The sequence below is a fragment of the Lygodium microphyllum genome, chromosome 21 (assembly GCF_053477565.2).
Source record: "Lygodium microphyllum isolate KBCC chromosome 21, Lygodium_microphyllum_v1.1.10, whole genome shotgun sequence".
In the NCBI taxonomy this organism is placed as follows: domain Eukaryota; kingdom Viridiplantae; phylum Streptophyta; class Polypodiopsida; order Schizaeales; family Lygodiaceae; genus Lygodium; species Lygodium microphyllum.
Window position 1 is genome coordinate 9,512,321 of NC_141155.1, and position 22,803 is coordinate 9,535,123.

The 22,803-nt window shown below is 43.1% G+C and overlaps 1 protein-coding gene across 2 annotated transcripts in view; it reads left to right on the forward strand.

Moving 5' to 3' along the window:
• Positions 1-22,803, forward strand: part of LOC148017730 (GABA transporter 1-like) — an 88,496-nt gene that overhangs the window by 22,358 nt on the left and 43,335 nt on the right. Inside the window, exons 3-4 of one of the 2 annotated variants that reach the window (XM_087661132.1) lie at positions 5,742-5,839; positions 5,949-6,063. In XM_087661132.1, coding sequence (XP_087517258.1) covers positions 5,742-5,839; positions 5,949-6,063 — 213 coding nt within the window. The remainder of the gene's footprint in view (positions 1-5,741; positions 5,840-5,948; positions 6,064-22,803) is intronic. The other variant, XM_087661131.1, reaches the window with a different exon arrangement.

The following is a 22,803-nucleotide window of genomic DNA, read 5'->3' on the forward strand; positions in this document are numbered from 1 at the left end:
CATGAAATATACAGGATTCTGTGCCAAAGAAATGCAACTCTCATTGTCGCACTGTAAGATAGTAGGACGAGTTTGACCAAGCTTCTCCAACAACCGCTGAAGCCACATAGCCTCACATGTGGTAGAAGATGCAGCTCGATACTCTGCCTTAATTAAAGATAGGGCTACCATGGGCTGCTTCTTACTACTCCAAGAGATAGCACTAGCACCCAAGGTAAAACAATAACTTGTAGTAGACCCCCTTTGATCCACATTGCGAGCCCAATGTGAATCACTCCAACTTGCAAGAACAAGATCCGAAGCACCTGTACCTGTTGGATTATGAATCCCTAAGTTGGAGGTCCCCCTTAGATACCTTAGTATCCTCTGAGCAGCCTACCAATGGACCTGCTGAGGTGCACTCATGAACCTAGCCAAGAGACCTACATCAAAACATAGATCAACCTGTGTGTTGAGGAGCCAAATCAATGAGCCAATTAGCTGAGGGTAGCGAGTAGCGTTCGCCAAAGGAGAATCTGTGTGTAAAGTGGCCTTCCAGTTCGGATCCATAGGAGTAGAAATGGACGGAAAATCCTCCATCTCAAAAATCGCCAAGAGCTCTTGTACATATCTCTATTGAGAGATAAAAATCCCCCTCTAAGACTGTTAAAAAATCTCATGGCCCGAAAAGAAATGGAGAAGTCCTAAATCCGTAATCTTGAACTTCTGGTGTAGGGCTGCCTTCATCTCTTCGACCTTCTGGGTATGAGCACCTGCAATAATCAAGTCATCAACATAAAAAACAAACAATACACGACCTCCCTCAGAAGTGTGCACAGAAAGCTGCGGATCGGCCCTAGAGTGCTAATATCTCAACTAGGCCTGGAGAAACGAATCAATCTTCTCGTTCGAAGCACGCGAAGCTTGCTTTAGGCCATACAAGGCCTTCTTTAACCTGTAAACTTGCCTATCTGAGGAACCAAAGCCAGGAGGCTGCTCGACATAGATCTCCTTCTTCAAATCACCATTCAAGAAGGCCGACTTCACATCCAACTGAAAAACAAGCCATCTCCTATGACCAGCCAAGGCAAGAACAACGCGAATAGTTGCCATGCGAGCTGTAGGGGCAAAAGTATCATGGAAGTCAACACCTGGGCGCTGTGCAAAACCTTTAGCAACAAGGCGAGCCTGATGCTTGTCCAAAGAGTATCACTATGGTACTTGGTCTTGAAGACCCATTTGATACCAATCACCTTCTTATGAGAGGGACAAGGCACAAGGAACCAAGTGCCATTCCGCTCAATAGCCTCCAACTCGGCTTTCATCGCCTTCCCCCAATGATCAGACTATAAAGCCTCCTTCATGATGTAGGCTCTCTATCCTGCATAACATGGGACATCAAATAGTGTTTAGAGCAAACAATTTTTAGAGCCTTCACTGATGTGGGCTCTCTATCCTGCATACACGAGACATCAAACAGTGTTTAGAGCAAACAAGCTTTGTAGAATGTGCCTGGTGCCTCCGTGACCTCCGTGGTCCATCCTGCGGTTCCCACTCCTTAGGGACCCCCTCGATCCCTGAATCATGGAGTGTGTCATGGGCCCAACAAGGAGGAGGCCGGATCTCTCCTCGGAGCTCCCCATCTACTGAAGACTCGGGTATATCCACCGGCGGGATCTCCATTGGGGTGGCCGGTGGAAGAGAAGACTCGGAATTTGAAGAAGAATCTCCATCAAGAGGCTCTGGCTCCAAAGGAACTATCTAGGGAGCCCAACTTTCCCCCGGATCTCTAAGTACAGGGTGCTCCTCACCCCCCTTTGTGGCCGGAACTTCCATGAACCGCACATCTCGGCTCGTGTAGACATCCCGCTTTAGGGGATCATACGAGCGATAACCTTTGGATTAAGAGTTGTAGCCAACAAATACTTGTCGTTGGGAAGTTGCCTTAAATTTGTCACGTTGCGTCTTTGGGATGTGCACATAGGCGTCACACCCAAAGATCCTGAAATAAGAGACACCTGGCTTAGTCCCAAAGTAAGCCTCAAAAGGTGTCATCCTGTCAACGGCCGAAGTGGGGGATTGATTTAGGATGTGGATTGCCGTAGCCACTGCCTCGGCCCACAGAAACTGAGGTGTCTGTTGGTGCTCCATCATGGTGCATGCCATCTCGATCACACTTCAATTCTTCCGCTCCAAAATGCCATTTTCTTGAGGAGTGTTGTTATTAGCAAACTCCTGGTGAATACCCCTATCTGCACAAAAGCGAGCAAACTCATTAGAAATAAATTCACCACCCTTGTCTGATCGCAAGGTCTTCAATCTCCGGCCTGAACGGGTCTCCTCGAAGAGAAGCCAATCCTTGAAGTGGGAGAAAGCCTCGGACTTTAGCGCTAAGAAATAAGCCCATGCCATCCTGCTATAGTCAGTTACGATCAACATGAAGTACAAGCTCCCCTTCAAGGACTCATTTCTCATCAGGCCACAAAGATCTATAGATACAAGCTCCATAGATGAAGTAGACCACCTCGAAGCTTTGTTGGAAATCGCATCCCTATGTTGTTTCCCACGAATGTAGAAGACACATGGGTGCTGGCTCACCACTATGTCCGACAAACCTCGAACAAGCGATCCTCGCGATGCCTTCCGAAGATGCTCATAGTTCAGGTAGTTAAACTGAGCATGCCATAGCTCGGACTGTGTCTGAGAGGTAAGAGCGGAAGAAGACTTTAATTTGTAGATGCCATTCTCCACATATCCTGAAGAGAAAACCTTCCTTGAACCACGATCAAGGATTCGAACAGCATCACTGTCAAACTCCACCAAAAGACTAAGAGAACAAATCTTATGTACCGAAAGCAAGTGATACCCTAAAACCTGGCACATGCAACATCTCAGAAGTGTGGGTATCACCACGTCCATCTGGAAACAGGTGCATCTCACCACATGCAACAATAGACACAAAAGAGCTGTCTCCTATGAGAATCTGCCCACACGAGGGTCTCAAATGGGCAATACCAATTGTCGAAGGAGTCATGTGCCGTGAGGCACCACTATCCACAATCCACTCTTGAGCGTGGGGAGTTGTCATCGCAGCATCAGAAGTCTTTGGTGTAGAGTCCTTAATGACCGCTAAGTGTAGAAAAGCAACTGATGAGGGTGTAGTCACTGCTCTAGAATCCTTCGTGCCCTTCTTTTTGGTGTCCTTCTTGTCCTTGTCGGGGCAATCCTTCTTCCAATGGCCGGTCTTACCACAAATATGGCATGTCGATTCTTTCTCTTTGTCGTTCTTAGATTTGTTGTTGTCTTTCTTCTTTTGATCCTTCCCCTTCTTCTGAGAGACTTGACCAATCAATGCCTCCGATTTGGAAGTATTCTATCCCTTCAATTGTTCCTCTTAGTCCAAGACCATAGGAACTAACACTTCCTGATGAAGAGTTGACTCTTGTCCTGGAGCAATAAGGGTGGAATAAAAAGTACCAAATCGTGTCAGCAACTGGGACAATAAAGTGATCGCCATGTCTTTAGAGGAAATGGGCTTCCCCGCATTTTGAATCTGTATCTGAAGTTGCAGAAGCTTGTTGATGTGTTCCCGAAGCGAAGAAGACTTAATCACAGACAGGGTCCACATCTGCACCTCCAAAGAAACCCTCTTCATAAGGGTCATCCGGTTATACATTTGGCTAAGTTATAGCTATATTTCCCGAGCCACCGACAAGTGCTTCATATGGGCTATCACGGTTGTTGTACAAGACAGAAAAAGAAAAGAACGAATCTTGGCATTCGGCTTGTCCCAATGAGAGTGGGCCTTGGTCAACTCTGTACGAGCATTTGAAGAGAGTTTGGACTCATTTCTCATTGAGGGCCGGTTGATCTCCTCCATCACAAGCTCTGCCAAATCATAAGACTCCAATATGGCCAACATCATCACACGCCATATGCGGTAATTGTCACCATTGAGCTTTTGATCCGATGGAAGAGCGGTAAGACAGGCATCTTCTGGTCCATGGTCGCCTGGAATTCCACGTCAATCTCTGTAGACATCTTCACCTGCAATGCCTGCATAAACGCAAAAGAAACCCCCTCTGATTGTGAAAACGCAGCCTGCTAGGGCTCTTGTCTTTGGGTCCTGAACCTTCTTCAGCCGCCGGAGGCGATGAAAAGGTAAAATCTGCACTTGAAAACACAACCTTCTTCCTTCTCTAACAGCAGTAGTTTCAGCTTATCTTCTCTTTTCTCTCACGCCCACGCTCGCCTCAGCCTTGTTTTAATGCACAGCCCACCTGCTCACACTTGAACGCTGAAAACGCAGCCTTGTGTTGCACTGAAAACTCCTCTTCAGATAGGTCCACCTTAGGTCCTTCAATGCTCTGATAACATGTCAGAGTGAAGCAATGCGGAAGCAAATGACCGTGACAAAGAGTGAATAGAGAGAGAAGAGAGAGAGAGAGAGAAAGAGACAGTGAAATGCAGAAAATCTGTAGTGAAGAATGCTATATAAGGATGCAGAATTATACATGGGTGTAGAGAGAATATCTACGTATGTCTCCGCCTTGAGGACCTTGATCTCCGTCAGTCCTGAGTGCTGTCTCCGTCACCATCAGGCTAAAATTTGTCAAATACAAGTGTTGAAGTCTGCTTGAAACTCAGCCTTAAAAAGGCTGAAAAGAATGTCTGAGAAAATACCCGAAATAGCTGACGTGGCAGGGAAATGACTCTCAACAGTTTACACACTATGGTATGGACTAGTGGTATGGGACACTAGTTGGATGTGGTCGTGACCTAGTACCTTGCTAGCTCCTAGACTTGGGGGTGAGCTTGTTTGGCTCTATGGCTAGGAGATGAGTTTGATGTTAGTTTTCTCTTTGTCCTTTGCCATGGGTATGGCTTGTGTTGTGTCTCATGTGCAGGTTGGATTGTATGGGAATATTTCACATGAGTTGGTGTACACATACTATGTTTTCTGCAAGCCCTAGTTTCCTCACATAGAGGAAGCAAGAGAGTGTGTAGATCAAGGAGGGGGCAGCTTTTTTGTCATTTTGATTGTTGCACTTCTAAAATGTCATGAGTACTTAAGATAATTGTTTTGTTTCACTTTAGCCCTATGCGTTGGAGGAGAATAAGCCTTTAGTATGACTGCATGTATTAACATTTGGATTTGGAGGGCATCAATAGTGAACATCCATGTATTGACCAAAGATAATGAATTGCCAATTTCGTATGCTTGTAAAAACCATCCAATTTTTGTTAGATCTTGGAACCTACCTATATATAGCATTTTGAATAATGCAAGGCCCAATCATTCCTCCATATTTTTAGGCTTGAGATTTTGGCAGTCTTTATGCTTGGGAGTATTGAATCTCACTTAAGATTCTAAGAAATACAGTGTTTTCCCTCCTAAATTTGAGGAAAAAACATAATTACTATTCACAAGATATAGCATAAAAGAATACACAGTGAGGCAGGTTTCTAGCAATTGTCCTAAGGTTTCACTTCCCATTTGGAGCCACTTGTATGAGCTGCAATACTCAGAAAAGAGGATGAAATTCGGCCAAGTCATGTTTATGGACCTTAACTCTAAATTTGAATGCTTTAAATATTTTTCTAATCTCTCTATTACTCTGCATTTTAATGTTGTCCACACTTGTCTCTTATCTACTCATTTTAATGTTGATCAACTTGTCTCTTATCTACTGGGCTTTGTGCATAGATCTTTATGCACAGCTTTTCTATGTTCTTATATTTGGTTTGTATTACTTGTCTAGGTAAAAGGTGGAGTTTTTACTTGATCGCACCTCTTCAGTTTACAATCTGCTTTGTGACAGTCATTGCAGCTGTTTTGGTAGGGGGAGTTTGCCTTAAGGTGAGAATCTCAGGCCCTCATCGCCAAGTTTTGTATGTATGAAAAACTGCCCATCCCAAATCAACTTTGATTAAAATTTTCTAAAAGTTCGTTAATCATGGGATTGTAGGACTGCCAGATGCAGCCATGCCATAGCTTTATTGCACATATCCAATGCACAGACTCTCTCCAGGATTTGGACAGAGATTGTCCACACTCTTGGTGGGAGATGGGAAATGATACAGGTCAGTTTGGAGACTATGAGGTGGAGAGATGCTTTTCTTAGGACCTAGGATTTTGGCACCTTCTTTCACTATCAGCCATACATGGTTTGGAACTTAGACCTTCTGATTGGTTATTCATTGGTGCCTTGTATTTTGCTTCCCCTCTGCTGTATATTTCGTATTCTGGAAGTCCCTTACAAGGCTTTTTTGTACTTTGCCTTGGAATACTTTGGCCCAAGGGACAATCATTCTTTCTTAGAATTAAAAAACACATTTATGAGATTCTTCTATTACTCTCTAGATGTCTTAGTCACCATGCAACCTCTTTCCAACTAGTATAAATATGTAGTTAATATACATTGTTTGTGAGCCAACAAGAATGGCTTGGTACAGTTTCTGCATTTTCATGTTTACATACTTGGTGTTTTCCTCCTTTTTTCTTCTTTATGAATCCATCATCAATAAGAATAGAGAACTAGCATGTCCAGCTAAAATGAACATAGAGATGCCTCCTGAACAGGGAAACAATAAATGAAAAAAGTAGTCCTGGTCAGGCCTATGGATAAGGTTATGGGTATATTACAAGTTCTATTGTCTGTATGTAGCAAGGACATATGAAGGATTGATCATGATTTTAGGTGCTGGCTAGATGAAAGTACTCCAATTCATCCAGGCTTGCTGCACATACTTCTAACAGATGGTTGATGTTAGCAGTCTGCTCAGTTCATGTGTGAGTTTAGCTCATGCTTGATATTTCTAGGCATTTTATTATGGTCAATATGATGTTAATTTGGGCATTTATTGCTGGCTGACCAGCATTAAATGCTCACCAACCTGCTGCCATTTATGGTATATTTTTGTCCTTTATATTCAGGCTCCTCCTCCTTAGTCAGACATCATGACCACAGGTTCTGTTGGAGAGAGGGAGCTGGAGCTAGTGTCTATGACCCAAAGACTCATTGTTGACGCGATTGTCTCGTGTTTGGTATATGGATTCCATTCCCCGAGCACATCTCTGAGTTCTCTTCTTTTGTAGTTTTCCCTCTCTTCTGTTTGGTGTTCAGCAATTTATTTCAGCACTTGTCCATGCTTCCATTGCTGTACCACTTCTGGCATGGTATTAGATTGCAGGCTCTAGGTTCTTGCTACTTGTTTTTCTTTTGATTATAGGTAAAAAGACCAAATTGGCCTATGAGACCCAAATATTACATTTGAAAATTCAGGGAAATTTCCCATGTTCCAAAATGGCTGACATCTAATGCTATGACTATCTAAATGGGTAATTTCGTCTTTGAATGTGATCAAGCTCTAGAGGGTTTGCAGCCTGGTTTGGTTATTGAGGTGGATATGCAGGAGTGTGAACCCTAGGCTGTGCCGCAGCAGTCCACTCCTCCTCCCGTACCTTTGAGGCAACATGTAAATGCTAATAGAGGTTCACTTCAGGCCAGGATTGTTGCTCAGTCATGTTTTGCGTGTCAAGATGAGGCGCCTAAGGATGCTCCTTGGGTTTTTGTGGTCAAACGACATGCTCGACAAGAAGCTTATTCCATTCTTGTGCAGTTAGCTTATGACATATCGCTTAGACTTTTCAATGCAGGGGTAAAGGATTATTCTCAAAACTGCAATCACAATCTTCTCGAGTACCTGTAGCTTGAGTGGTTGGTAAAGGTGCTATAGATTGTACTTTGAGGTTTGATGCTTGTGGAATGTTGTTACTCTCCCAAGATGCATTTCGAGCTCAGCAACATCAATTTTCCCCTTGTGCATTGATTGCTGGATTGTAGAGGGCGGAGCTTGTGTATGTGATTCGTAGTGAAATGCAAAGATTTCAAGCTGCCAAATTAGTGGATACAAAAGGAAAAGCGGTGATCTAGTAGATCTTCCTCTCTTTGTTCATTATGAAACTCGCCTTATGAAATGTCAAAGGGGCTTTGTCGCCCAGTAAGCAATACAGATTTTGGAGGACAGTTTTGCTAGCAATTGGGATGTTTTTTGTGTGGTGGAGCAGAAGTAGCACTTGTTGGTTGATTCCACCTATGTGTATAAGGACTTTACGGTTTTCTTTAGTGGCCGGGTTCCTCATAAATCTAGAGTGATGTTGGCTGTTCGCTCTTCACTGCAGTCTTAATTGGTTCGTCTGGATATGCGGGTAGATTCTTGGTGGTGGAGATTATGTTTGAAGGGGAGGCCTTGCGGTTGGTAGTGTGAAGGAATACCCTAACACAGAAACACAAATAACACCGTACGACAAAGCACAGATTGATAGAAGAACACAGTTAGGATTAGGGTAACTCAGAGATAGTGAACACAGAGAATGAATGAAGTGATATGACTATTGAATATACAATACTCATGTAGCAAACACACTATGTAATGAATGAATATTGTATCTCAAACTCCTGTATTTGAAGGATCAGGGCAAGGGTAATGAGTTGGAGAGTGTGTTGTACTCCGAATGGATCCAGAATTGCATCTAGACAGCCTCCCAATGTTGAACACTAGCAAATGCAGCCAAGCAAGGCTGGATCTGATGTAGATGGTAGTGTAGGAGAGAGAAAACAGCAAACACAGGCTGCAGGAGAGAGAAAACAATAGCGATAGGCTGAGGAGATGATGGTGACAGTTGGAAGAGAGAGAAAATTGGAAATGCTGCAGGGAGGAGAGAGAAAAAAACAATGAGATAATGACGGAGGGTTGGAAAAAGGTGCTAGATGAGTAAAGACTGTAATGGACAGCATGGACTACGATGTCCTCGGTGAACGGGATGTGGGGCAGCAAGCTGAAAAAACCTGAAACTTGCAAAAACGAGATTAGAGCTGAATGGAGGACAGCATACCTATTTTTAGAAAGTTTGGGCCTTCCCAAGTGGGTTTGTGCTTATGGGATACAAACACTCTCGAGGAACACATTTCTTTTTAAATAAACAAGATTTTTTTTTTAATTAAGCATGTTTTGGGACTGTTTAAGTGAAGCTAATGCATTTTTAGCTCAACGCCACCTTTCAGGCCCAACAACGGTGCCACAAGAAGATGGCCAACCAGGCCCTTTTTTTTCTTTATCTTTTACCCTAAGGCGTCCCATCCAAAAGCAGCCAGAGCATTGGACAAAGAGTACGCGGCAGCCACCTAGTGGCCTACTAAGACTACAGAGGCGATGGATATCTTACCAAGGGAGCCCAAGTGATCACCCCAGAGAGGCCAGGGCATCGGACAAAGAGTGCACGTCGGCTGCCCAGTGACCTACCAAGACCTGCAAAGGCGGATGGAATCAACTATGGATTTTTATTTTTGAGAGCTTTGTAGTTTTGATAGATTTAACAATAAATGAGGGTTTTAAATCAGTTTTCGTCCTATTGAGTATCTGTGTCCCAAACGGGAGAGTGATAAGGGATGGTTAGACCCAAGACCTTCACAAAACAAGCATACTATCCCTACCATTATTGGGTGTTAGTGAATAAGGAAAATAACTAAGGTGTGGGTAACACAAATATAGCAAAGATGTGAAGCAAGCAAGACAAGCAAAGCAAGCAAGCAAGCTAGGGAGAATTGCCTTGGAGACTGCCATGTGCAATGCCACGAATATGGTGGATCTAGAGTTGATCACTCCAAAAGACTGAAAAGGGATAAATATGAACAGATGCATGTTTACATGAACAGAATGTCAATGCATGGGGTAATGCGAAGGGAGATGCAAGATGTCATGCTTATGCAAAATACAATGCAATGGTGCCATTGGAACAATGCCCTCGCAGGGGAATTATTCACTTGCCTAAGTGTCCTTTTACAATCATGTCATCTTGATAGTGCGGATGAAGTTACAAATGTCCATAAGTACAATGCAAAAGAATAAATGAATGAATGAATGTCTAAAAACTGTAAGCATAATCAGTGTCACTATTAAGAGAAGTAGCCGCTCCCTCTTAAGCTAGAAGGAAAAGCAAGAGGGAAGCATCCTCTCCCCGTCAATTTGAAGAAGTAGGGGAGGGTATATCCAAGCCGATCCTTGGTAGAAAGTAGTGAAAAACCGGCCAGTTGACCACTTTGGTCAAAATGTTTGCAAAATTGTTTGATGAAGGCACAAACTCTAAGCAGATAATGCCTAGCTCAACTTGCTCTCTGGAAAAGTGAAAGTGAACTCCCACATGCTGCATCCGTGGTGTGATGATTAGATTGCCCGTAAGGGCAATGACACTCTGGTTGTCATAGAAGACAATGGTGGGAGAGTCACAAGGGAAGTGAAGCACCGCTAGTAAGCTCCTCAAGTAGATGGCCTCGGTGGTGCCATTGAAGAGAACCCTATACTTAGCCTTGGCCATGGAAGTTGCCACCGCCTCTTGCTTATGACTGGACCAAGAAATGGGAGTTGTGCCCAAGGTAAAGAGGTAATTGCCATGGGAATGGCAGGTGTCAGGATTTCCCGCCCAATCAGAATTGGTTGTGCCCAAGGTAAAGAGGTAACTGCCATGGGAATGGCGGGTGCCAGGATCTCCCGCCCAATCAAAATCAGTGTACCCCTGCAAACATAAACCAGAACCATAAGTGAGGCCATAAGAATAAGTACACTGTAAATAATGCAAAACCCGAAGACATGCAATCCAATGTGACATCCTAGGTGCTGTGAAATACTGATTGAGAATGTTGGCAGAGTAAGCTAAGTCTGGCCTAGTATGAATCAACCAAAGAAGTTTCCCTACAAGAATAAGGATATTAGCTCGAGGAGTGAGCTTTCCTATTTTATCATTAGGCATGTGTGTGTATGTACGACATCTGAAGACTTTGAAGTGGGATATGACAGGTGGAGAGCCAAAGAATACCTTGTATGGGATCTTCTAAGGAAGAGCCGCAGTCAGGCAGCACTAGTTGAGGATATACACTACAGGGAGCTCTGTGCGAATAGCATAGAGCATATCATTTCCATGACTGCTCGGTTCCTACGCTCTACGACTCCATTCTGAGGGGGGGAGTTGGTAGAGGTGAGTTGGCAAGAGATGCCATGTTGCTGTAGAAACTCAAAAAACTCGTGGGAGATAAACTCACCACCGCTATCACTCCTCATGCAACCAATACGAGGACCTATCTAGTTATAAACCAGTAGTACCCAAGCAGAGAAATATGTGAAAGCATCGGACTTATACTTGAGAAAGTACATCCACATGTTTCTCAAATGATCATCCACTATCCAAAAGTACAACACACCGTTCAAGGCGGCCCAGAAAGATCAATGTGAATCAACCTAAGAGGCATCTTAGCTCTATGTGTAGACTATTGAGGGAATGGACTACGGTGTTGCTTTCTGAGTTGACAAGCTTTAGAGACATCTTGAGCTAGCTTCAGGCGAGGAAGGCCCTCAACCATCTCATAGCAAGACAACTTATAAAGAGAGTCAAAGTCAAAGTGCCCTAGGCAAAAATGCCAAAGATGCTCATTGTTTGTAGGCTCCCGAGATATGGCTAATGCCTGGAAGCTATGGAACACGGAGCCCTCGACTGTTAGCTCGATAAGAAAATGGGTCATGTGGTATAGGCCATTAGGTTGTGCCTCACCGCGAGCAATCACTAAACTAGTTTGAGAGTCAAGGATCTCGATTGTGGTCGTTCTAAAGAAAACTGCTTGCCCCAACTGGCAAAGCTACTGAACAGATAACAAGTTCACCCCAAGCTGAGGGACATAGTATACATTGCCCAACGAAGCCAGTTCTAGACTCTTGTTAGTGGCAAAACTGATGCAACCTTGAGCTTGAATCTTGACAGAGGAGTTGTTTTCTACAAAGACCCGCCCTCGGCTGCAGGGGCTCGAGTATGGAAGATGTCCTCAATAGGAGTCATGTGATGTGTAGCTCCACTGTCCACAATCCAAACATGTGTTGATATGTTCGGTTGTAACGAGTGGACCTTTGTGGTAACCTCATTGGGAGGCAACTTACAGTTGTGGACGAGACTCGCATTGGATGTCTCTATGGAGACGATGTGGGCCTCTATAGACTAGTTAGACAAGCCCTCTAGAGTTGAGAATGTTGTCGACTAAGATGGCTGACTAGTGGCAGTGTGAGCCTTTGCATTGCCCCTTGCCATCACCCTACCTCCCTTGATGGAGCTTGCTCGATTGAGGGGTGGAGTCTGTGACTTGGGTTTTGATGCTGTGCCTCTTGCCTTTGATTGATACTCATCATCAAGATGGCCAGCCTTTTGACAATGTTGACAATACTTATTCTTCTTAGATACATTCTGCAACTCGGGTCTGAGTTGAGACTGGGAGTTTCCTTGTGAGTCCCTTGCTTGAGTTTGATTTTGTTTACCCTTTCCTTGTTGCCCCTTCTGAGAATGAGCAACAAGAGTCCCCTCTGAAGGATTATTCATATGAAACTGATCGAACAGTCATGCATAACACAATAGTTGACACTCAAATTCATAAAATGTGGGTACATTGGGTAGAGAAACCACTTTCTGCACAAAATTGAAGTATTTATGCAGCAACTTGTTAAGAAACAATGTGACTTGATCGTTAGAGTACTTAGGAGTCCTTGTGGTGGAGAATTCGGCAAGGAGACGCCGATACTCAGCCAACTTGACTTTCAAGTCATCGTACGGAACAAGTGCGGGATTGGGTGGGGGTTCCAACCCCTGCACAAGATCGCATAGGTTCTGTGAGTCAAGGACATGCCTCATTAAGTTCGACCAAGTTGTTAAGTTTGACCTGTTAAAACAAGTCTTGTCATTGAATGCATGCTTGACGGAAGATGAGGTAGAACCATGAGGTGTCGGAAATGTGGAGTAAGATGGATGTGGAGGATAAGATGGTGGTGGTGGAGGTGTTTGATAAGGAGGGGGAAGAGATGGGTAGGAAAAAATAGGTTGTGAGTGTCCAATGAGTACTGATTGAGATAGAGACACTAGAACATGAATGTTTCCATAAGGTGCGGTGGAGGTGGAGGCACTAGGACAGGTAAGCCCTGTCCAAATGTCAGCTAGGACATGGCATAATGAACAGAGGGTCCACTAGGTAATGCCATGGAGGCAAACTGTGGCACCAACTAATCCACACTCGGGAGAGACTGGGGGGGAATACCAAGGTTGTAATGATTGTGAAAGTGTGTGAGGAAAAGGTGGAATACCCCTTGACCGAGGAAGAGATGAGATCCTAACGGTTGTGCTTAAGTTTGAAGAACCTCCCCATGTGGTGAACGAAAACACATGTGATCCTACATGAGATGCAACATGGGGTGCACTTAATGGAGGCTAAATGGATGTGGCAGCAGAATAAGAGGGTGGGATGAAAGGGAGACTAAATGGATTTGTGATAGGTGTAGATGTGGGAAATAATGTGGGTTCCTTTTGTCCATTAAATGTATTAAATTGAAATGATGATGATGAATATGCATCTACTTCATTTTAACCTTTGAAAACAAAATTGTTTGAAGGAAAAGAAGGGGAAGGAGTATTCACAGTTTCTTGTTTCAACTACTTAGGCTTGAGTTCATAAATAAATATCCGTCTTCCTTATTACTCATAAATTAGAAGTTGTTTTGCATACGACATTCATCATGAAAATCATCCACTTTGACAAAATGATAATGTATCTCAATGTGTTTCGTGTGTGCATGAAACGCTGGGTTCCGTGCCACTGCAATGGCACTCTGAGTGTCAGTGAATAAAGGAGTAGGCTCCATGACATGATACATCCAGATCAGCTAGCAAGCGTCTAATCCATACACAGTCAACTGTGGTAGTGAAAGCTTCCTTGTATTCAGCTTTACATGACGATGTGGCAATAGTGGACTGTTTCTTGCTAAGCCAAGATATGCAAGATAAGCCAAGAAAGAAACAATTGCCACAAGTGGAATGACGAGAATCATAATCATCAGCCCAATCAGAATCACTGTAAGCATGTAAGTGCAGTGGTCCCTCCTTGGCATAAAGCAATCCAAGAGATCTAGTACCTTGCAAATAACGGAAAACACGCTTCATAGCTTGCCAATGTGATATACGTGGCTGATGCATATATTTGCTCAGGGCTGAAACTGCAAATTGTAAGTCTGGCCTAGTGTTGCATAGGTAGATAAGGAATCCAACTGCTGGAGCATATGTGTGGATATCAAATAAATCACTGTGCAAAGACCCCAAGTTTGACATCTCAAAAGATTGCTGCAAGTTTTGTTTAAATGCTGAAATCTGATTAACATGTGTCCTTGTAAGCAAAACGTCATCAACATATAGACAAATGATCAATATGGATCCTCCTTCTTTACATACGTAAAGGGTAGACTCTGATGAGCTGTTTATAAAAGAGACAGGATCATATAGTCTGTATTCTTTGCTCTCACTGCTATATTCCACAAAAATGCATTTGACAGACTTGTTATCCAACTTTTTTCTACGTACTTGGAGAATTGTGCATATGCAAGACACCCAAAGGTACGAAAGTGCCCAACGGAAGATTTCCGGCTATTCCAAGCCTCAAAAGGCGTGACATTTTTTAATGCTTTGGTGGGGCATCTGTTCAAAACATGGCAAGTACACATAATGGCTTCCATCCAAAAATTGTGTGGCAAGCTCTTTGCTTTCAGCATACATCTGGCCATCTCCATGAGTGACCGATTCTTCCTCTCTGCAACCCCATTCTGTTGTGGAGTATAAGCAATAGTGAATTGGTGAACAATGCCCTTTTGCTTCAAAAAGGAATTCAGCATAGAGGACATATATTCCCCCCCTCGATCCGAACGGAGAGTCTTTACTTTACAGCTAGATTGGTTCTCAGCAAGTGCTACAAAAGCCAAAAAATGCATCATACACTTTTGAAGAAGCGAGTAAAGTCATCAATGAAAGTCACAAAATAGTAACATCCACCTAATGACTTTGTTTGCATAGGGCCACATACATCTAAGTATAGTAATTGTAACTTGGCTGTGGCTCTAAAAGCAACATCAGAGGGAAACGAAAACCGATGCATTTTTCCCAAAATATATTTGTCGCATAGTGCTCAGGAGGTCTCTCCAAAAGAGGTAATCCATCTAGTATCTGTGTACGTTGTAAGAGCATCAAGCTACCATAGTTCACATGCCCCATGTAAGCATGCCATAACTCCGCTTATAACATACAGGAGTAAGAGTGGACGCTAAGTATGCTGACTAATCAACTGAAGGAGCATCGAGCTCATATAACCCATGACATAGAGTGCCAATCAAGACTAAAGTCATGTGTTCCTAATCTCTCACCATGCATCTGTCATCATCAAAGGTGACCTGCAATCCACATCGTGCCAAATAAGAAATAGATAGCAAATTCTTCTTTATACTTGGCACAAACAAAGCATCGTGTAGGCAGAGAATAGGGCCATCCATGGCTCTGAGCACAATCTCCCCAATACCTTTAACAGGGTATGATGCATTGTTGGCACAATGTACAGACTTGCCAATGGGAGCTGCACCAATTGAAGCAAATAAATCTCTGCGAGATGTGATGTGCCTAGAGGCACTATTGTCAAAAAACCAAGTGCTTGCATTCTCAGTAGAGCTAAATGCTCTATCAGCCCAAGAAGAATCATAACTGTATGTATAAAAGCAATAGCCCATGTCTGCAACAAAGGATGTTGACTTAGTAGCATTGGAAGGAGTATCAGAAATAGACATCTCTAACTCCTTTTTCTTCTCCTTGGCTATGCACTTTCTACACTTAGTGATGTAGTGGCTTGGCTTCTTGCAATAATGGCATTTGCCCTTCTTGGCTTGCATGCCCCCTTGCTTTTTATTACCCTGTGAAGTGCCTGAATTTCCAGAGCTCTACGGAGCATTCTTTGCTTGGCTTCCCTTGCCCTTCTGTCGTGCCATTAAAGCTTGCTCAAAGGCTATGACATCCATACCATTGTTTCTTCTTGTTTGCTCCTCCTCTAGGAGCAAATTGACTAGTTGAAGAAAAGTAATCGGCTGTGGGGCAATCCTCATGGGGAGGTAAGTATGAGGGCGGTAATGAGTTCAATGTAGTAGATATCAGCTATGCATGTGAGTAATACGCATCGATATTCATAAGCTGCTCATGCAAGTCTTGAATTTTGTTTAAGTGATCTTGCATAGAATTATCCTCATCCATCTTCATTGTCTCAAGCTCTTTCTTTAAGAAAGAGATGCAAGTCTCATTCTTACCAGTAAACATCTGCTCCAAAGTTAGCGAGGCTTCTCGTGAAGAAGGTGCAGACCGAATGTGAGGGATGATAGACCATTGAACTGCCAATGCAATTAGTGACAAAGCCTATGCATCCCGTGTATCCCATGCCATTTGAGCTACTGAATTTTGGGGAAGTGACATAAGTGGAGTGCACTGAACAGGCTGAGGTGCCCGTTGTCCATGTCCTCCCTGAGGAGTAGCAAGAGCCACAACTCTAGGCCTAACTTCTTCTCTACTTACATAGTCCCAAAGATTCTTTGCAATCAACACATTCTTCATCATGAAGGACCAAAGTGAATAGTTTTTACCATCCAACATGTCCTCCTTGGATATATAGGTAAATACATCACCTCCATGATTTGCCATGATAATCAATACAACAAAAAAGAGCAAGAAAGGAGCAATGTCCAAGCTGGACCAACTTGGAAATCTCAAAATTTTGAGAAATTACAGCAAATAGGTTGTTGCAATTCGCAAATTGAAGTTCATTCTGTCAAACCTGTCTGTAATGCATGGAATCCAAGGCCATTTAATGTTTGGCAACACTGTAGAAGCAAAAGCCCCAAAATGGTAAAAAATAGTCTATTTCTTCAGACCGAGACTGCAGCACATTTGCCAAACTTTGAACTGACAACAAAAACCCCAAAATTTCACAAAATCTATGTGTGAAATGTGTGCTAGACACTTGAAAATATAGAGATATGTTGCCCAGGCGTAATCCTTTTCTTGTGAATAGGATTTGAAATAAAAATTTGATTTAAAAAATGTCGTTTTACCTTGAATTTGATTGTTGTACTGGCTCGTTCTGGAGGTGCACTGGACCAGGTGTTGCTGAGGTGTGGCGGGCAAGGGGTGCTGGCGAGGCTGTATTGGTGGCACTGGTAGCAAGAGCACCACAGGGCGGCGCACAGTGGACGGAGGGCGTCTCAGTCCAGGCGGCAGACGTCACAATCCAAGCTGTAGGCGGCAAAGTCTAAGCGGGCGCTGGGGGTGCTGAAGGCGGCACAGTAAGCGGTGCTGTGGGCGCCGGGGGCAAGCACCAAGAGGAGCACCACAGGGCGGCGCTCAACAGGCACTGGGGGCAGAGCAAGCAGACACAAACTAGGAGCTGACTGCAGAGGGAGGCGCTTGTTTAGGGCGGGAGCTGACAATAGCACGTGAGCTGGAGATGAGCAGTAGTGGCACAGGTGGCCTTGTACCTGGTGTAGATGCTGATTAGGTTTGTAGCCCTAGTGAGAGTTCTTGGAGGAGAGTTGAACTCAGCTCTTATACCAAATGTGAGAGGTTGAGGGGATCGAAGCTCAGCTGAGAGTGCAGCAGACAGTGTGGAGAGTGAAGCACGACACCCAATGCAATAGACTGAAAGAGTATAGAATGAAAGTACAAAGTAAAACCCTTAAACCTTAGGGTTGTAAGGGGTGTTCACACCCCGAAAGTGTGTGCAACATGATAAGTGCACGTAAATGTGTAACATAGGTACATACAAAAAAGAGAATAAGTCTGGGGAAAAAAACCTCTTATATGGGGAGTATAAAGTGCCCGAGTGTCCTATTGATCACCGATACTCCTCTGTGAGTGTAGGCGTGAGTGAAACTCAACAGTTTTGGGCTGTTTTAAGTGAAGCTAATGCATTTTTAGCTCAACAGGTAGGTGTGTACACACCTAAAACACCCCGAGACCATTGTCAGCTGTGGGAGGATTTGCAGTCTCTTTCCATGGCTCGTCAGGGGCTTGTTATGGGTGGATTTAATGTTTGTATAGCTATGGACAAGTGACTTTGCCTCACTCTGTTATGGATGGCCCTGAGCGTCAAGGATGGTATGCTATGGCTGCCTTGGCTTTGCAACAAGACATGTGGTTGTGGTTACATCCTCATGAGTTAGGTCTTACATACGGATGTCTTTAATATTCAGAAACTTTGACGTGATTGGATAGAATGTACATATGCTAGAGTGATTTCTTTCTTTTAACAGAGGTGGACATGTGGGCGGAGAGGCATCATGTTCTTTTGGGCCATTACCCCTTGGTTCTAGACATGACTCATCGGACGGTGCATGCCTTTAGGCTCTTCTCGCTCACTTGCCTTTGAGTTTCAATTAGTCTTCTCTTTTGAATGATCGGTTTTTTGGGTACATGCAACAGTTGATTGGTTAGTTTAGCACACAACTTCTATTTGGGGGCATTAATGCGTGGCATGTTTTTAGGGATAATGCACGTGCCTTGTCTAGACAATATGGTATTTAGCATGCCTTTGCTTTTCGTGTTGAATTCCAGTATCTGAACTCTTTATTGGGATATTCACTCAGTTTGCAACAGGTTGGGGACAACTTTGATGATTTGGCCACATATTCCGAATGGTTGAAAGGTAGAGTTCAAGGTCTACAAGAAAAATAATATGCTAAGTTCAAATTGCTAGCTCATTTGGATGCTTTGTATGATAAGAATTGCAAGACGCATCACTTTTTTGCATGTTTGTATCGGAAATATGCCTAGGAAAAATTGTGCCATTGATAAATGAGCCAGGAGAAATGGTTGTTGAGGCCTCATCCATCATTCAGATGTGCCTTGAATACTATAAATTCTTGTTGGGTCTGCAAGAAGTTCTTTTTTCTCGAAGATACATTTATGACTTGGTTTGAAATTAAGTCAAGTCTGAATGGAGGGATTTGATGAAAGTAGATATCACAGAGGAAGAAGTGGAGGAAGCACTATGCCATTTACCCGTAGGAAAAGCTCGGGTTGGGATGGCCTCCCTAATGAGCTGTTTTCAACCAATGTGGAACAACTTAAGGATCCATTGACTTGTCTTAGTCAGCATGTTTGGTGAAACCGGCCTTCCTTCTTGGACAGGGTGGTGAATAACTTGATTAAGCACTAATTACAACAATTAACAAATTCACAAAACTGAAATGCACACTATTAAATTAATTTTTAGAATTAATATTTTGAAAATTAATTTAGTTTGAATAATGCTAGAAAATGGGATTACAAGGCTTCCACTTGGCAAAACTTGCCCATGCAAGTGGGAAAAACGTTTTTAGGGGTTGGTGGCAGTCTATTCCAACCATTGTGACAAAAGAGGAGGCTATATGAGAGCAAGGAGAGGCTGTTGATGTGATTTGTAGTCAATAAGTCCTACAGCACGTGACAGCAATTTGGAGTCCTCTAGGAGCAAGTGAAAGCAGCCCAAGGACCTTTTAGTGCAAGTGACAGCAGATAGGAGGGGGCAGCCGTTTTTTTGGTGGTCCTAAGTTATAGGTGACAGCTTTCATGACTGTTTGAGTAGGGCAGCAGTAGCTTTTCAACATTTCTTGCGATGAAACTTTGAAATTTCTCTCTCTACAACATTCTCTCTCATTTCCTAGCAATTTCTCAATTTATCTCAGCATTTTCTAGCAATTTGAGTCATTAGAGAAAGAGATTTCAGTCAATCTCTAATGTAAACCCTAATTTACAACAGAAATTAGGGTTTTGACAGCTGCCTCGAGATGCGTGCTCATAATTGAGGGTCTAGGGCTTCAATTCGAGCAGCTAAAATTGAGGAATTTCAAGGAGATTCAAGAGGCCAGCTAGCCAATATCAAATTTGGGATTGAATTTGTCTTTTAAGAAGCAAGGTGAAGGTCAATCTCCAAGCAAACCAAGGGCCAAAGATTTGGGACTGAATTTGTCTTTCAAGGAGCAAGGTGAAGGCCAATCTCCAAGCAAACCAAGGGGCAAATTGGTTTGGTGGCTTATTGGTCAGTTTTTACAACAAGAGGCACTTGGATTAGCGGAGGAGATGAGAGGATCTTAGTTATACTCCTTTCATTTGCAATATAAGATAAATAAATACCGCAAGGGGCATCAATTTTGGGGCCAACAGGTTGTCCAATGTCCAAAATTGTATGGTAATTCTAGTGCTCACAAAATTATTTTCACTAGTCAATAATTAAATTGGCTAGGCCAATTTATCCTCCAATTATCCTTGAGCAATCATTAGCCCTTAGACCGACATTAATTAATGGCTAGTCTTTAATGTCACCACTAATATTAGTAGCCAATAAATCGGTCTAAGCCCAAATTTGGCATTGGATACCACCTAGTACATGCCATGCATAACTTATTACAACTTTTGCCTTTGGCACCATTTGATATTTCGGGGTCTTGGGTCTCACACAATGAAATAATTGAATTACATCACCTCACATGTGCAAGTCACATTTGCACATTTGATTAACCTTTGATCAAATGCTAAGCAAAGCAATAAAATTTCATGTCCTCATGACATTTGGAGATCCGGATTGATGCCTATAGATTGGAAAATTATAGCTATTTGTTGCTACCCAAGGTTCCTTGTCCGTCCACTTTAAAGCAGTGAAGGCCTATTTTAATTATTCATTATACAAAATCTTTTCCAAAGTCATTGCCAACAGATTGCAGAAAGCGTCCATAATTGATTCATCCTTGTCAGTATGGGTTCCTTGAAGGATGGAACATCATGCATAAAATTTTGAATGTTGAAATGGGGATTGATTATGCCAAAGCCTCTAGCCAACAAGTAATTATGATCCAATTAGATATTGAAAAGGCTTTTGATCATGCTAGCTGGTCCTTCATGTGGCAATGAATGTCTACCATGGGCTTTGGTTACCGTATGAGTTCTCTTATTGACACTATTAGTTAGGATGCAGTGGCACATGTTGCACTTAATGAGGGAATCATAGAAGAGATTGCTTTTATCTCATTCTCTTCTTCAAGGATACCCTCTCTCCTTTATTGTTTGCATTGGTCACTCACCCCATGCTGTCTTTGTTGGATTGTTTGGTCGAGGATGGGAACGTTGTTGGTTTATCTCTTCCTGGTGGGTGTCAACATTGGGTCAATCTTTGGTAGATAATTCCTTTATGTTTCTCAAGGCTGATCGAACTAATGCCAATCGGGCACCGCTTGGAGTTTGTTTGGTTTGGCCTTGGGCCTTCACATTAATGCTAAAAAATCTACATTGATCTCTTGTATGGAGACAGAGTTGCGAGAATTGGACTAGGAAGGAGCTGTTGTCTCCAAAGGAGATATTACGCGGTAGTTGGGATATCCCATGGGTGTGGAAGTCCCTCCCTGAGCACTGCTTGATTGGATGTCCTCCAGAATTCATGATAGGTTTATGTATTGGAAATCTCAAGGGTGGCCTCTTCATGTGCGGCTCAAAGTTGCACAATCTATCATGATTGGTATGGTTTCTTATTTCTTATCCCTGCTTCCTTGGACTAGGAAGTATCTCTTGGAATTGGTGCAGCCTATCGGTTTTATGTTATGAAAAAATAAAGGAAATCATTTGGGCTGTGTGTGGATATCATGGCAATATATTACTACTTTGAAACAGTTGGGTGGAGTTGCTTTATTGGATGTTAATCTTCACATGATAGCTCTAAGAATGACACTTTTGCAAGCCCTTTGTATGCAAACTCATCCTTGGACTGAAGTTGTAAAATTCTTTATTGAGGAGACTGGTATCTCCCACGGTCGCACGGTTAACTCGGCATCTTGGTGGCACATGCTGAATTCTACAAGGCCTCTTACAGTATCACCATTTTTTAATGTTCTCATTTGATTGCCTCTTGGCAAGAGATACTTTGCCTTACAGTTTGGCATCCTTTGAAACTCTAAAAGAAGGCTAATTCATTACAAGGAGGAGTATTGGCCACATCTAGGAGGCTGCTTTATTGGCTAGACAAAGATTTGCAGCGAGATAAATTTAGTTGGATGGCTCGATTGGGGTTGCAATTAGTACAAGATGCTGTCATTCCTAGGTAGTCCCATCTTTATTCTTTTTGATGCATATGCCAGCACTTTGAAGTGCCTAGAGGCTATAGCCAGATTTGGTTGACCTTGCAAGACCTGCTTCAGCCGTATGTTCCATTGTTTGCTCTTCAGCTTGCAGGATTGGATGTTTGTAAAACTGGTAATTTTTAGAAAGATCGGCTAATCTACCATAAGATGGTAGAGGACAAGTGATGGGTCACTGAGAAAGCAAGTAAACTCTAGTGTGCCCGTGATAGCAGAGAGAATTGGCGGGATAGACTTCTTCAGTTATGGAGGTCCAAGATTCCTTATCAAGGGAAGGTTCTCGTGTGGAGGCTGCTTATCAGTGGTCTTCCTATTGGGGATGTCCTGGGTGCTTGCAGGATCTCACGAGGCCATTGTGTCTTTTGCACTACTTTTGATGAGATGCCAATTCACCTCTTCATCTCTTGTCCTTTACTAAGATAGATTTGGAGCTTCGTTTCCTATGTGTGGACCTGGACAACTTGTTAGCAGCAGTAGAAGCCATCTGTCTTGGGTCTTGGGAAAGATGCCTTCATTGTTTTCGTTGCATTCAGATTATGCTTTACTTTTCTAATTTCTCAGATGGTCAGCTCTCAGGCACATTTGGTGTACCCATAATGCCTTTATTTTCGACTCCGCCTTGGGTGTTCGTGGTTAGGGCATGTAGTTCGTGTTCGAGGATTACTATTATGACAGATTTCTTCCATGATTGTAGCAGATATCCTCCTCCCTGATGTGGCTGCTCCTTGGCTGGATATTGCTCGCTCTACCCCAATAATTCTTCAACCAGCATGATATTTA